This window comes from Trachemys scripta, chromosome 16 (assembly GCF_013100865.1).
Source record: "Trachemys scripta elegans isolate TJP31775 chromosome 16, CAS_Tse_1.0, whole genome shotgun sequence".
In the NCBI taxonomy this organism is placed as follows: Eukaryota; Metazoa; Chordata; order Testudines; family Emydidae; genus Trachemys; species Trachemys scripta.
Genome location: NC_048313.1, coordinates 7,572,277 through 7,584,789, shown reverse-complemented (window position 1 = coordinate 7,584,789; position 12,513 = coordinate 7,572,277). Strand labels below are relative to the sequence as shown.

The window sequence follows — 12,513 nt, the reverse complement described above, 5'->3', positions numbered from 1 at the left end:
CCCCCCCTGCTCTAACCACCAGCCCCCCTCCCCTCCCCTCCCCTCCCAGAGCCGGGGAGAGAACCCAGGCGTCCTGGCTCCCAGCCCCCTGCTCTAACCATCAGCCCCCACTCCCCTCCCAGAGCCGGGGAGAGAACCCAGGAGTCCTGAGTCCGAACCCTCCTCCCCGCCTGACCTACCGGCCTCGAGCCCCCTTCTGGCTGCGGCTGGCTGGGCAGGGGGGCAAGAACTCACCAGGGGTTTCACGCTGTGCAGCACGGTCTTCCCATGGCTGGGGCAGGGCGAAGGGGGGCCCCGGGGGCTGGCGTCACCTGGAGTAGAGAGAGGGGCAGGGATCAGCACATGGCCCCCCCGGGCAGCTGGGGGTCCCACCTCCCTAGGTCAGAGCCACCCCAGGACTCTTGAGTCCGAGTCCCCCCCCTTCTGCATCAGAGCCATGGGCCTGGACTCCTGGGTCCCATCCCATTCCCTCCCCTCCCCCAGATCAGACCCGTGGTCCCTCCTGGCCCCAGACTCCTGGGTCCCCCCCCAGATCAGATACATGGTCCCGGACTCCTGGGTCCCCTTGCCGTACCTGCGCTGGTGGAGTTGGGGGTGTATTCGCAGCTGGGGCTGGGTGGCAGGCGTTTCACGGGGCTCCCGGGCAGGGAGTGGGCCTGCAGCCCCCCGAAGCCGCTGGGGTCGATGGGGGACCACTCGGGGCTGCCCCCGCCAGGCCTGGTCTGCCGGGAGGAGGCCGCTGCCGGCCCGCCCCCCCGGCGGAACTTGTTCACCACCGCGTAGGTGTCACTCATCTTAGGGGGCAGGTCCGGGGTGGGCTCGGACGGCACCGAGATGCTCCTGGGGGAGGAAGGGGGGTAGCACCAGTGGCGACGGACATGCTCCACCCAAGGCCGAGCCAGGGAGAGAAGTCCGGCTCCCTGCCTCCGCCCGTCCTGTAACCAGTAGCCCTGGGGGGGAGCAGATACTCAGCACAGTCTATTGGAGGAGGGGCGGTTGGGGGGGTCAAAGCAGGGCATTGTGGGGAAGGGGAAGGGAGGGGGGGTGCTCAGAGCTCTCTCCTGGGCTGCAGCTAACGCCCAATGGGGCGTTAACCCTGACCCCTAATGACTACCCATTTCCAGGCTACATTGGCAGCTGCTGCAGTATTAAGGTACCGGCTGCCCCAGAGGTGGCTGCATCCCAGCCTTCCCCGGGGCGGCGTTACGTGCGGCTGCTCCCCCCACTGTCCCGCCCCAGAGGTGGCTGCATCTGGCCGCACACTCACCGTAAGACGCTGCTGTGTTTGCCAAGGGGCGCGGGGTGGCGCAGGGACACGGCGTCGTCGTACAGGGGCAGCTGGTTCTGCAGGGAGAGGAATGGGTGAGCCGGGGAGGGGGGAGCTGGGGGAGATGTCCCGGCCTGGTGCTGACACCGGCTTTTCGCTTCCTCCCGCAGGAAGTGTGACAACGGGCTGCGGGTGCAGGGCAGTTAACCCTGCCGGTGCCGGAGGGCCGGCCCTGGGGAAGGAACAGAGAGTGCCCCCCCTACAGCCTCCACCTGGCCCCCCATCCCTCCACGCAGCTGCCCCTCCCCAGATGCACCCCTCTGGCCAGCCGGCCCCAGGGCAGGGACTGGCTGGCTCAGGGGGGCGGGGAATGGGGCAGGGGCCTGTCCCGTCTAGGGGGCACCGGCTCCCATTGGCCCCAGGGCAGGGACTGGCTGGCTTAGGGGGTCTGGGAATGGGGCTGGGGCCTGTCCTCTATGGGGCGCCAGCTCCCATGCCTTTTGTTACCAGCTCACCTATGAGCTAAACCTAAAGCCCTCTGGGCTTCTCCGCTATGGGGCCAGATAGGAGCCGGCACCCCCAGTCCTTTCCTGCTCCACCTTTCAGCCCCATGGGGGGGGGGGAAATGGGGAAGGGAGGGAAACTGAGTGCCCCCCCTTGCTAGTCCTGCCCCTCACACCCCTCCTCTACTGCTCCAGCCCCTCCCCCCATGCCCCCCAGGTTGCTTCCTTCTCAACTGCTCCAGCCTGCCCCCCAGCCCTCCTCACACCAATTCCCCCCCGTGTGCCCCTCCCCAAAGTGCACCCACTGATTCACACTCTTTCCCTCCCCCCCCAGACCCTTCGGGCCCCCAGGATCCAGATCTCCCCCCCCGCCCCTGTACCGCACAGGCCAACGGAGCTGTTTACTCCAGGGCTGAATCGAAAGGGGAAGGAAGGCGCATGGGACTTCCTCAAGTGGGGGGAGGGGCTAAGGGGGTGGACCTGGGGGGAAATCGGGCTGGGGGGGGAAATCAGAGATGCGGGGCTCGGGGCTCGGGGCTCGATCGCAGAGTGGGACCATAACCGGGTTAGGGTTAGTGTGTCTGTGCGCCCTCCCCCCCGGAGGGGCCGGGCCCTGCGCCCTGTGTGTCCCTTCGCCCCCTGCTGGAGGGGCCAGACCCTGCACCGTGTGTGTCCCTGCGCCCCCTGCTGGAGGGGCCAGACCCTGCACCGTGTGTGTCCCTGCGCCCCCTGCTGGAGGGGACGGGCCCTGCGCCCTGTGTGTCCCTGCGCCCCCTGCTGGAGGGGCCAGACCCTGCACCGTGTGTGTCCCTGCGCCCCCTGCTGGAGGAGACGGGCCCTGCGCCCTGTGTGTGTCCCTGGAGGAGAAGGGCCCTGCGCCCTGTGTGTGTCCCTGCCCCCCCTGCTGGAGGGGCCGGGCCCTGTGCTGTGTGTGTGTCCAGCGCCCCCTGCTGGAGGAGACAAGCCCTGCACTCTGTGTGTGTGTGTGTGTGTGTGTGTGTGTCTGTCCCTGCGCCCCCTGCTGGAGGGGCCAGGCCCTGCGCTGTGTGTGTGTGTCCCTGCGCCCCCTGCTGGAGGAGACGGGCCCTGCACTCTGTGTGTGTGTGTCCCTGGCGCCCCCTGCTGGAGGGGACAAGCCCTGCACTCTGTGTGTGTGTGTGTCCCTGCGCCCCCTGCTGGAGGGGCCAGGCCCTGTGCTGTGTGTGTCCCTGGAGGGGCCGGGCCCCGCGCTGTGTGTGTGTCCCTGGCACCCCCCGCTGGAGGGGACTGGCCCTGTGCCGCGTGGGTCCCTGGCGCCCCCCGGCTGGAGGGGATGGGTCCTGCGCTGCGTGGGTCCCTGGTGCCCCCCGGCTGGAGGGGATGGGCCCTGTGCCGTGTGGGTCCCTGGCGCCCCCCGGCTGGAGGGGATGGGTCCTGCGCTGCGTGGGTCCCTGCTCCAGGGCCCTCTCACCTCCTTGAGGTTCTCGTACTTGGCGGTGGCCAGGGCGGAGCGGAACATCTCGGCCACGGCGTGGAACAGGAACTCGTACTGCTCCTGCCAGACAGAGGGGACACGGCCGTGTTAGGGGAGTGGGGGCTCCCAGCGGCCCCAGCCCCACCTCTCCCAGCAGGTGGCGCGGTGTGGGCGTCCGGCAAGGGGAGAACCGGGGGGCTCACCAGCGTCTGGACGGCCGACGGTCTCTGCTTTCTCATCGCTAGGACGATGTCAAAAATGCTGAAATTCGGGGGGATGCTCTGAAAAACAGGAGAAGGCTCGTGAATCCGGCAGGGGGCAGCCGCGGGTCGGACGCACGCCCACACACACGGACACGCGCGGTACCTGTTGGAGGAGGAGGTGTCTCACGTGCTCCAGGATGCAGATCACGCCGGTCCGGCCACAGCCAGCGCTGGCGGGGGGGAGGGGAGGAAGCAGGAAGGAAATGGGTGAAGAAGAATCCGCTACCACCGCCTCAAATCAAATCCCTCTCAGGGGCAAAGGGGCCCTTCACCCCACACAGTGCCTGTGGGCATTCACTCTGAAACCTAACGACTACAGTTTCAACCTTCACGCATATCTGGTGGGTGTTAACTCTGAGCCCTAATGAATGGAGCGATGATGCGGAACCTCTGGGGTACGTTCACTCTGAACCCTAATGGCTACGGCTACAACCTTCGTGCATCGCCAGTGCACGTTCACTCTGAAACCTAATGACCATCTGTGGTAGGCGTTTACTCTGAACTCTGATGGACGGTTAAATGGGGCATCCTGGGTGTCGACAGTGGGATGTTTACCCCAAACCATAAGGCCTGGGTGAACAACGGGGTGTCATCACACTGGGTATTTGCCCTGGACTTTAATGATGGGTTTCAGCAGACATCATCCACCCAGATGGCTGGATTGTTCACTCTGAAACCTAATGACTGGTGTTTCACTAAGGTCATGGTTTGTCTCAGCATGGCTGTTAGCGGTGAACCCCAATAATTGTTTTTAAAAGGGGCTATAGCTCATCTCAACAAGGCCGTTAACTCTGAAGCCTAATGATTGTCTTTCAAATGGGGACATAGGTCATTTCAGTATGACCATGACTTCTGAAATATAACAACTGGGATTGAAATAGGGACACCTTGACATGGCCGTTCACGCTGGATCCTAAAACTTGAGGTTTAAATGCGGGTGTGGCGTGTCGAACCACGACTGTTAACTCGGAACCCTAATGTTGGGTGTTAAATGGGGACTTGATTCGTTTTGACATCGGTGTTAACTCTGGATGCCAATGATCGTTGTTTGAGTGGGACTCTGCCCATCTCTGTGCATTTACTCTGAACCCTACCGCTGGCCATTCAACGACTGCTCTGCGCCACTTCTGAGGTTGCAGAAAAGGGGCGGAGCTCATGGCAGGGGGAGGCAGTCAGAGGATGGGGTTCGGATTGTGGGAGAGCTTTATTTGAGGGCGGGGCTTAATTTTTTCTAGCAGACCCCTGGCTATGAAGACCGCGATCTCTCTCCATCCCGGGGGAGGGGCTAATGAGGCCCCACTGGGTCCTCCCTCCACTCATCCGCTGCTGAGCCCTCCACCCCCCCCCCACAGCACAGCACAGCGCCCCCTACCTGCAGTGCACGCAGATGGGGGCTGAGTCGTCCCCCTGTTTCAATCGCACGTGGTCGATCATCTCCAGGAAATGGCTGTAATTGTCGGGGATCCCGCGGTCCGGCCAGGCCACGTACTGGAAATGGGTGAGGGGCCGCTCCTCCTGGGGAGGGAACGGCTGGCATCAGCCCTGTTCCCCATGGCACGGCACCCCCAGCACCTGGTCCTGCCGGGGGAGAGTGCCCCCTGCCCAGCTCCCGGCCCTGCTCCCCACAGCACAGCACCCCCCAGTGCCCACCTCTGCCGGGGGAGAACGCCCCCTGCCCAGCTCCCCACAGCACAGCACCTCCCAGTGCCCACCTCTGCCAAGGGAGAGCACCCGCTGCCCAGCCCCCGGCCCTGCTCCCCACAGCACAGCACCCCCCAGTGCCCACCTCTGCCGGGGGAGAGCGCCCCCTGCCCAGCCCCCGGCCCTGCTCCCCACAGCACAGCGCCCCCCAGTGCCCACCTCTGCCGGGGGAGAGCACCCCCTGCCCAGCCCCCCACCCCGCCGCATGGCGCCCCCGCAGCTCACTGACGTTCTGGAAGCCGACGCTCAGCGTGCGGACGATCACGTCCGGATTCAGCTCCTGCTCCTTGATCTGAGAGACAGAGACAAGCTGCTGCAGACAGAGGCTTCAGGGGTGCCGACATTGCAGGGTTACGAAGCGCCTTTAGTGTCTCCATACAGAGGCACCGCTGCAGCCACCTCTGGGTGAGGTGAGGAACAGCTGAGGAATAGCTGCATATAACGCTGCACAGGGACAGATCAGCTGGAGCTGAGATGCAACCACCTCTGGGGCAGGATGGAGTTGCCCAGCAGCAGTTTGGGACAGGAAGTGGAGGGGAGCTGTGTCTCTCTCCTGGCGAGTCCCCCAGGCTGCCCCTGTAACCCCTCCCTGGTACCTGGACGATGGAGAAGGGCCCGATCTGCAGCGATTCTTGCTTCAGCGGCCAGTAGCGTTCACACTTTTTCTAAGGAGGGAAAGTCAGTTCACGGAGAGTCCATGGGGGTCGCCCCCCAGACTCTCCCCACAGCCAGGGGATGGGGGTGGGCACGGATTGGCCCCCACACTCACCTTCCCCATCTCCACCTCCCGACAGGCCATGGCAATTACCTGGAAGGAAGGAAGGAAGGAAGGAAGGAAGGGAACGAAACAGTTAGGAAAAGAATGAGAGAAGGAGCATGTACCTGGCTGGGCTGGAATAGAGAACCCAGGCGTCCTGGTTCCCAGCACCCCCCCCCTCCCAACCCACTAGACCCCACTCCCCTCCCAGAGCCAGGGAGAGAACCCAGGAGTCCTCGCTCCCAGGCCCCCCTGCTCTAACCCACCAGCCCCTGCTCCCCTCCCAGAGCCAGGGAGAGAACCCAGGAGTCCTGGCTCCCCTTGGCAACCCCCCCCCACACACACACACACCCTGTTCTTTGCAAACAGCTCTTACATGAGCCCTGACAGACTCATTCCACCCAGCCCACGTCCTGCAGGGTAGTTACCCCCAAAGGGTAACATGGGGGGGGCTGTTTCAAAAAGCCCAGAACTCCTCAAAATTCATCCCCACGGCAAGCAGGAGGAACGGATTTAGCTGGGAGCCCGGCTCTCTGGCCTGGGGGTAGCTGTTCATCCCCAGAAGACACCGGATCTTGGTCCATTTGAATCGGCAGCAGGACCCAGGGGAGTTAAATTTCTGACCTTTTCCCGGCCTGTTCTGCTCCCAGGCTGCGGTTATGCAAAGGGGTATCTGGGAGTGGGACGGCTCGTCCGGCGCTGAGATGCAGCCACCTCTGGGGTGGGGCGGCTGGGGAACAGCCGCACATAACACCACACAGGGATGGCTCACCTGGCACTGAGATGCAGCCACCTCTGGGATAGTGCCGCTGGGGACCAGCCGTGCAGCGCTAGCAGAATGGGATTGTCTTCATTTTGTAAGCTCAAAAGCTCGTCTCTCTCCCCAGCAGAAGTTGGGCCAATAAAAGCTCGTCTCGCTCGTGCCAGGGAAGGAAATTTATCAACGAGCCAGAGCCGGGAGATGAATTGATGCTCGGATAGTCTTGGGCGACACATCGGCGAGGAAGAGGGACTAGCCGGCGGGCCAAAGAGAGTATACGTGTTTCTGTGACTGTCCTGGGAGAAGGAGAGGGAAGATAATGTTGTAGGAGCGTGTGATGATCGAGCTTCAGCTCCGTGCCTGGCGTTCAGGCCCCAGCTCATGAAAGGGCGGCACGGAATTCTGCCGTGAAAAGCCTCGCACGTCCACTTCAACACGGTCTCGACGGCTCGGATGGAACGAAAAGACGAGGCCATCCGGATTCCACGCCCAGGAGGCCTACGCATGGCGCCAAGCTCCCTAAAAGTGAGAGTGGCATTTTAGGGAGAGGAACGAGTGCGGGCAGTTACTGGTGAAAGTGATGCATAAAGCCACTCGTCACACGAGGCCGCCCCACAGGCCACGTGGCAAGCGTCATCCCCGCAGCTTCTGAGCCATGCCAAGCGCCGCAAAGTGAAGCCCTTGGATTTTGCAAAAGCCGCGGGAGATTACGGCAAGCCTAGCGTCTGTCCTGTCGCCAGCAAGTTTCCGGGAGCAGATGGCATCCACGTGGGCAGCTGTCCCGGTCCTGGCACGGGTCCTACACTTTGCCAGCGCTCAACGGGATGGAATTTGGGGCCTAGAGGCCATCAGAAGAACACGTCCTGGTCTTTCACCGATGTGACCATGCAAATTCTGCCCAGTGGGGATCTCTGCACTTAGCTGAAAGGAACCAGTTCCGACTTGAAGGATTCGATCAGGTCGAGCCCTGCAAATCTGCAAATATCCACATCTGCGGATGTGGATATCTGCACAAATTGTATATCCGGGCAGGGCTGTACGGCTCCGGAGGCGAGGAAAGCAAAGGAATTCTAGGTCTGCCAGGAACTGTCAGCGTTCAGCAGACAGGCTCTCTCCTGTAATCTATGTGCCCAAACCAGAAAATCGTTCAGCCTTGGGCTTGGTCCCCAAACGGCTTGCAACCACGGAGCCCCTGCAGCCTTGGGCTTGGTCCCCAGACGGCTTGCAACCACGGAGCCCCTGCAGCCTTGGGCTTGGTCCCCAAACGGCTTGCAACCACGGAGCCCCACCAGCGGGAAAGCAGCGCCGCCCCGTGGCTGAAAACGAAGCGGTTCGCGACACTTCCGAGTATTCGCGGCGTAGGATTTGGCTGCGCAGACCCGTTCAGGAAATGCTGCTGAATGCAGAAAGATTTGGCCAGGAGCCACTGAATATCTTTGTGCGGGGAACGGCTGGTGACGGCGCCCGCACCAAATTCTGCGACCCACCGGAAAAGACGAAGGGCAGGACCCTAGGACATTAGATCGGTCCATCTCGGTCGCCAGGTTCTGCACAAGGAACGACGCGACAGACGCGCTCCGAAGCCAATCGGGAAAATCATCGGGGACAGACCTGTTCCACTCCTTGGCCCATCCTGGAAATACACCTAATCCGGCGTACTGCTTCTCCGCCCAACGCCAAGCCCACGCTCCGTGACACGCAGACCCGGGGCCTCGAAGAAGCCAGCTGCGGACACACGTGAGACACGAGCTGACCCCGCAGAGGTAGGCTGAGAGGCTGCGATATGGTTTCCTGTATTGGTGGGCACAGCAAGAAATCCGCTTGGAGAACGTCCCCGGAGAAATGTGAGTGGCTAAAGAAACTTGCAGAAGGACGATCTATGGAGGGAAACCGGCCTCTCCGCAGGAAAGGTCGCCGGCACCGATCCCACGCTCCCCGCAGGCTGGACCACACGCAACGGAGAACCGGCACCCACGCGAGTGTCCCTGGAGCCGATCCCCGGCGGTGGTGTGGAAATTGCAAACTGTGGATCTGTTCGGAGGGGCAAATCACAACGCCGGAGGCGTGGAAAGGGCACGTTGGCGCACACTGCAGCCTGAAACTGCAAGGGGTACCCTGGCACATGTAGGAACTGTTAAATTACGCCTGTCTGAACCATGTGCGGGATGTATCGTGTTTGTAGGGGGATAAACGGTACAATTACGCATGTCTACATAAGAACGGCCGTACTGGGTCAGACCAAAGGTCCATCTAGCCCAGTATCCTGTCTACTGACAGTGGCCAATGCCAGGGGCCCCAGAGGGAGTGAACCTAACAGGCAATGATCAAGTGATCTCTCTCCTGCCATCCATCTCCACCCTCTGACAAACAGAGGTTTGGGACACCATTCCTTACCAAGCCTGGCTAATAGCCATTAATGGATTTAACCTCCATGAATTTATTCACTTCTCTTTTAAACCCTGTTATAGTCCCTAGCCTTCACAACCTCCTCAGGCAAGGAGTTCCACAAGTTGACTGTGCGCTGCATGAAGAAGAACTTCCTTTTATTTGTTTTAAACCTGCTGCCTATTAATTTCATTTGGTGACCCCTAGTTCTTGTATTATGGGAATAGGTAAATAACTTTTCCTTATCCACTTTCGCCACATCACTCATGATTTTATATACCTCTATCATATCCCCCCTTAGTCTCCTCTTTTCCAAGCTGAAGAGTCCTAGCCTCTTTAATCTCTCCTCATATGGGACCCATTCCAAACCCCTAATCATTTTAGTTGACCTTTTCTGAACCTTTTCTAGTGCCAGTATATCTTTTTGGAGATGAGGAGACCACATCTGTACACAGTATTCGAGATGAGGGCGTATCATTGATTTATATAAGGGCAATAATATATTCTCAGTCTTATTCTCTATCCCCTTTTTAATGATTCCTAACATCCTGCTTGCTTTTTTGACTGCCTCTGCACACTGCATGGACATTTTCAGAGAACTATCCACGATGACTCCAAGATCTTTTTCCTGACTTGTTGTAGCTAAATTAGCCCCCATCATATTGTATGTAGAGTTGGGGTTATTTTTTCCAATGTGCATTACTTTACATTTATCCACATTAAATTTGCCATTTTGTTGACCAATCACTTGGTTTTGTGAGATCTTTTTGAAGTTCTTCACAGTCTGCTTTGGTCTTAACTATCTTGAGCAGTTTAGTAGCATCTGCAAACTTTGCCACCTCACTGTTTACCCCTTTCTCCAGATCGTTTATAAATAAGTTGAATAGGATCGGTCCGAGCACTGACCCTTGGGGAACACCACTAGTTACCCGTCTCCATTCTGAGAATTTACCATTAATTCCTACCCTTTGTTCCCGGTCTTTTAACCAGTTCTCAATCCATGAAAGGACCTTCCCTTTTATCCCTTGACAACTTAATTTACGTAAGAGCCTTTGGTGAGGGACCTTGTCAAAGGCTTTCTGGAAATCTAAGTCCTCTATGTCCACTGGATCCCCCTTGTCCACATGTTCATTGACCCCTTCAAAGAATTCTAATAGATTAGTAAAACACGATTTCCCTTTACAGAAACCATGTTGACTATTGCTCAACAGTTTATGTTTTTCTATGTGTCTGACAATTTTATTCTTAACTATTGTTTCGACTGATTTGCCCGGTACAGACGTTAGACTTACCGGTCTGTAATTGCCGGGATCACCTCTAGAGCCCTTTTTAATATTGGCGTTACATTAGCTAACTTCCAGTCCTTGGGTACAGAAGCCGATTTAAAGGACAGGTTACAAACCATAGTTAATAGTTCCGCAACTTCATATTTGAGTTCTTTCAGAACTCTTGGGGGAATGCCATCTGGTCCCCGTGACTTGTTATTGTGAAGTTTATCAATTAATTCCAAAACCTCCTGTAGTGACACTTCAATCTGTGACAGTTCCTCAGATTCGTCACCTACAAAAGCCGGCTCAGGTTTGGGAATCTCCCTAACATCCTCAGCCGTGAAGACTGAAGCAAAGAATCCATTTAGTTTCTCCGCAATGACTTTATCGTCTTTAAGCGCTCCTTTGTATCTCGATCATCCAGGGGCCCCACTGGTTGTTTAGCAGGCTTCCTGCTTCTGATGTACTTAAAAAACATTTTGTTATTACCTTTGGAGTTTTTGGCTAGCCGGTCTTCAAACTCCTCTCTGGCTTTTCTTATTACATTCTTGCACTTAATTTGGCAGCGTTTATGCTCCTTTCTATTTGCCTCACTAGGATTTGACGTCCACTTTTTAAAGGAAGTCTTTTTATCTCTCTTTTTATCTCTTCTTTTACATGGTTGTTAAGCCACAGTGGCTCTTTTTTAGTTCTTTTACTGTGTTCCTTAATTTGGGGTATACATTGACGTTGGGCCTCTATTATGGTGTCTTTAAAAAGCGCCCATGCAGCTTGCAGGGATTTCACTTTAGTCACTGTACCTTTTAACTTCTGTTTAACTAACCCCCTCAGTTTTGCATAGTTCCCCTTTTTTGAAATTAAATACCACAGTGTTGGGCTGTTGAGATGTTCTTCCCACCACAGGGATGTTGAATGCTATTGTATTATGGTCACTATTTCCAAGCGGTCCTGTTATAGTTACCTCTTGGACCAGCTCCTGCGCTCCACTCAGGACTAAATCTAGAGTTGCCTCTCCCCTGGTGGGTTCCTGTACCAGCTGCTCCAAGAAGCAGTCAGTTAAAGTATCGAGAAATTTTATCTCTGCATTTTGTCCTGAAGTGACATGTTTCCAGTCAATATGGGGATAATTGAAATCCCCCACTATTATTGAGTTCTTAATTTTGATAGACTCTCTAATTTCCCTTAGCATTTCATCATCACTATCACCGTCCTGGTCAGGTGGTCGATAATAGATCCCTAATGTTATATTCTTATTAGAGAATGAAGCACGTGCGGGATGTATCGTGTTTGTAGGGGGATAAACGGTACAATTACGCCTGTCTATACAATGTGGGGGATGTACCGTGTTTGTAGCGGAATAAACAGTACAATACACCTGTCTGAACCATGTGTGGGGATGTATCGTGTTTGTAGGGGGATAAACGGTACAATTACGCCTGTCGGAACCACGTGCAGGATGTATTGTGTTTGTAGGGGATTAAATGGTACAATTACGCCTGTCTTATTACTTATGCCTTATTTGATAGAAAAGCTGCCCCGGCCGGTGAAGGAGAGAAGATTTCGTGCTCCGCAGGGCCAGGAAAGGTACGCAGGGAGTCAGCCAAGTTGGGACCGATCGTTTAGCGTGAGCAGTTCACAGATAGCGTAAGAGAATTCGAAGTGGGAGAAATCCTCTTTCTGGGTCCGTTTGCAGAGGAAATCCCATCAGGAGCGAGGGGTGTTTGGGGCACACATTGAATCTTTGGGGTACAGGATCTGGGACAGGGCTGGCCCAGCCCAGAGGAGTGTGCGTGGGTGGCTGAAAGGCCAGGGGTGTCAGGCCGCTGGCGCCCAGCTACGGGGGTGAGCAGGCAACTGCCAGACCTGGGACCCCGAGAAGCGTTACACCCACCTTCACCCCGTATTCCCAAATCATGCGCCAGAAATCCAGGACGGTGTGAGGCAGCGGCCCCTGGGTCGCGATGTAGCATCTCTTGTTATTTACCCCCTGGCAGGAGACGAAGGGGGGAAATAAGTCACCCGCCACCTGCAGGGCAGCGCCTCCCACTGAAGCCCACCCACCCCTGCAGCACAGCATCCCCTGCGGAGGCCCCGCCCACCCCCTGCAGCCCTGCACCCCCCGCTGAGCCCCCCCATCCCACCCCCTGCAGCCCTGC

At 57.6% G+C, this 12,513-nt stretch overlaps 1 protein-coding gene across 1 annotated transcript in view; it reads right to left on the bottom strand.

The window, feature by feature from the left end:
- Nucleotides 1-234: 234 nt before the first annotated feature.
- The window catches only part of PTPN18 (protein tyrosine phosphatase non-receptor type 18), a gene marked incomplete at its 3' end in the record, with an annotated part of 23,463 nt that continues 11,184 nt past the window's right edge, over nucleotides 235-12,513 (bottom strand). Inside the window, 11 exon segments of the mRNA XM_034792458.1 lie at nucleotides 235-311; nucleotides 575-840; nucleotides 1,268-1,344; nucleotides 3,221-3,304; nucleotides 3,427-3,504; nucleotides 3,590-3,656; nucleotides 4,859-5,001; nucleotides 5,417-5,479; nucleotides 5,784-5,852; nucleotides 5,957-5,995; nucleotides 12,249-12,344. Of these exon segments, the coding sequence (XP_034648349.1) occupies nucleotides 235-311; nucleotides 575-840; nucleotides 1,268-1,344; nucleotides 3,221-3,304; nucleotides 3,427-3,504; nucleotides 3,590-3,656; nucleotides 4,859-5,001; nucleotides 5,417-5,479; nucleotides 5,784-5,852; nucleotides 5,957-5,995; nucleotides 12,249-12,344 (1,059 nt within the window).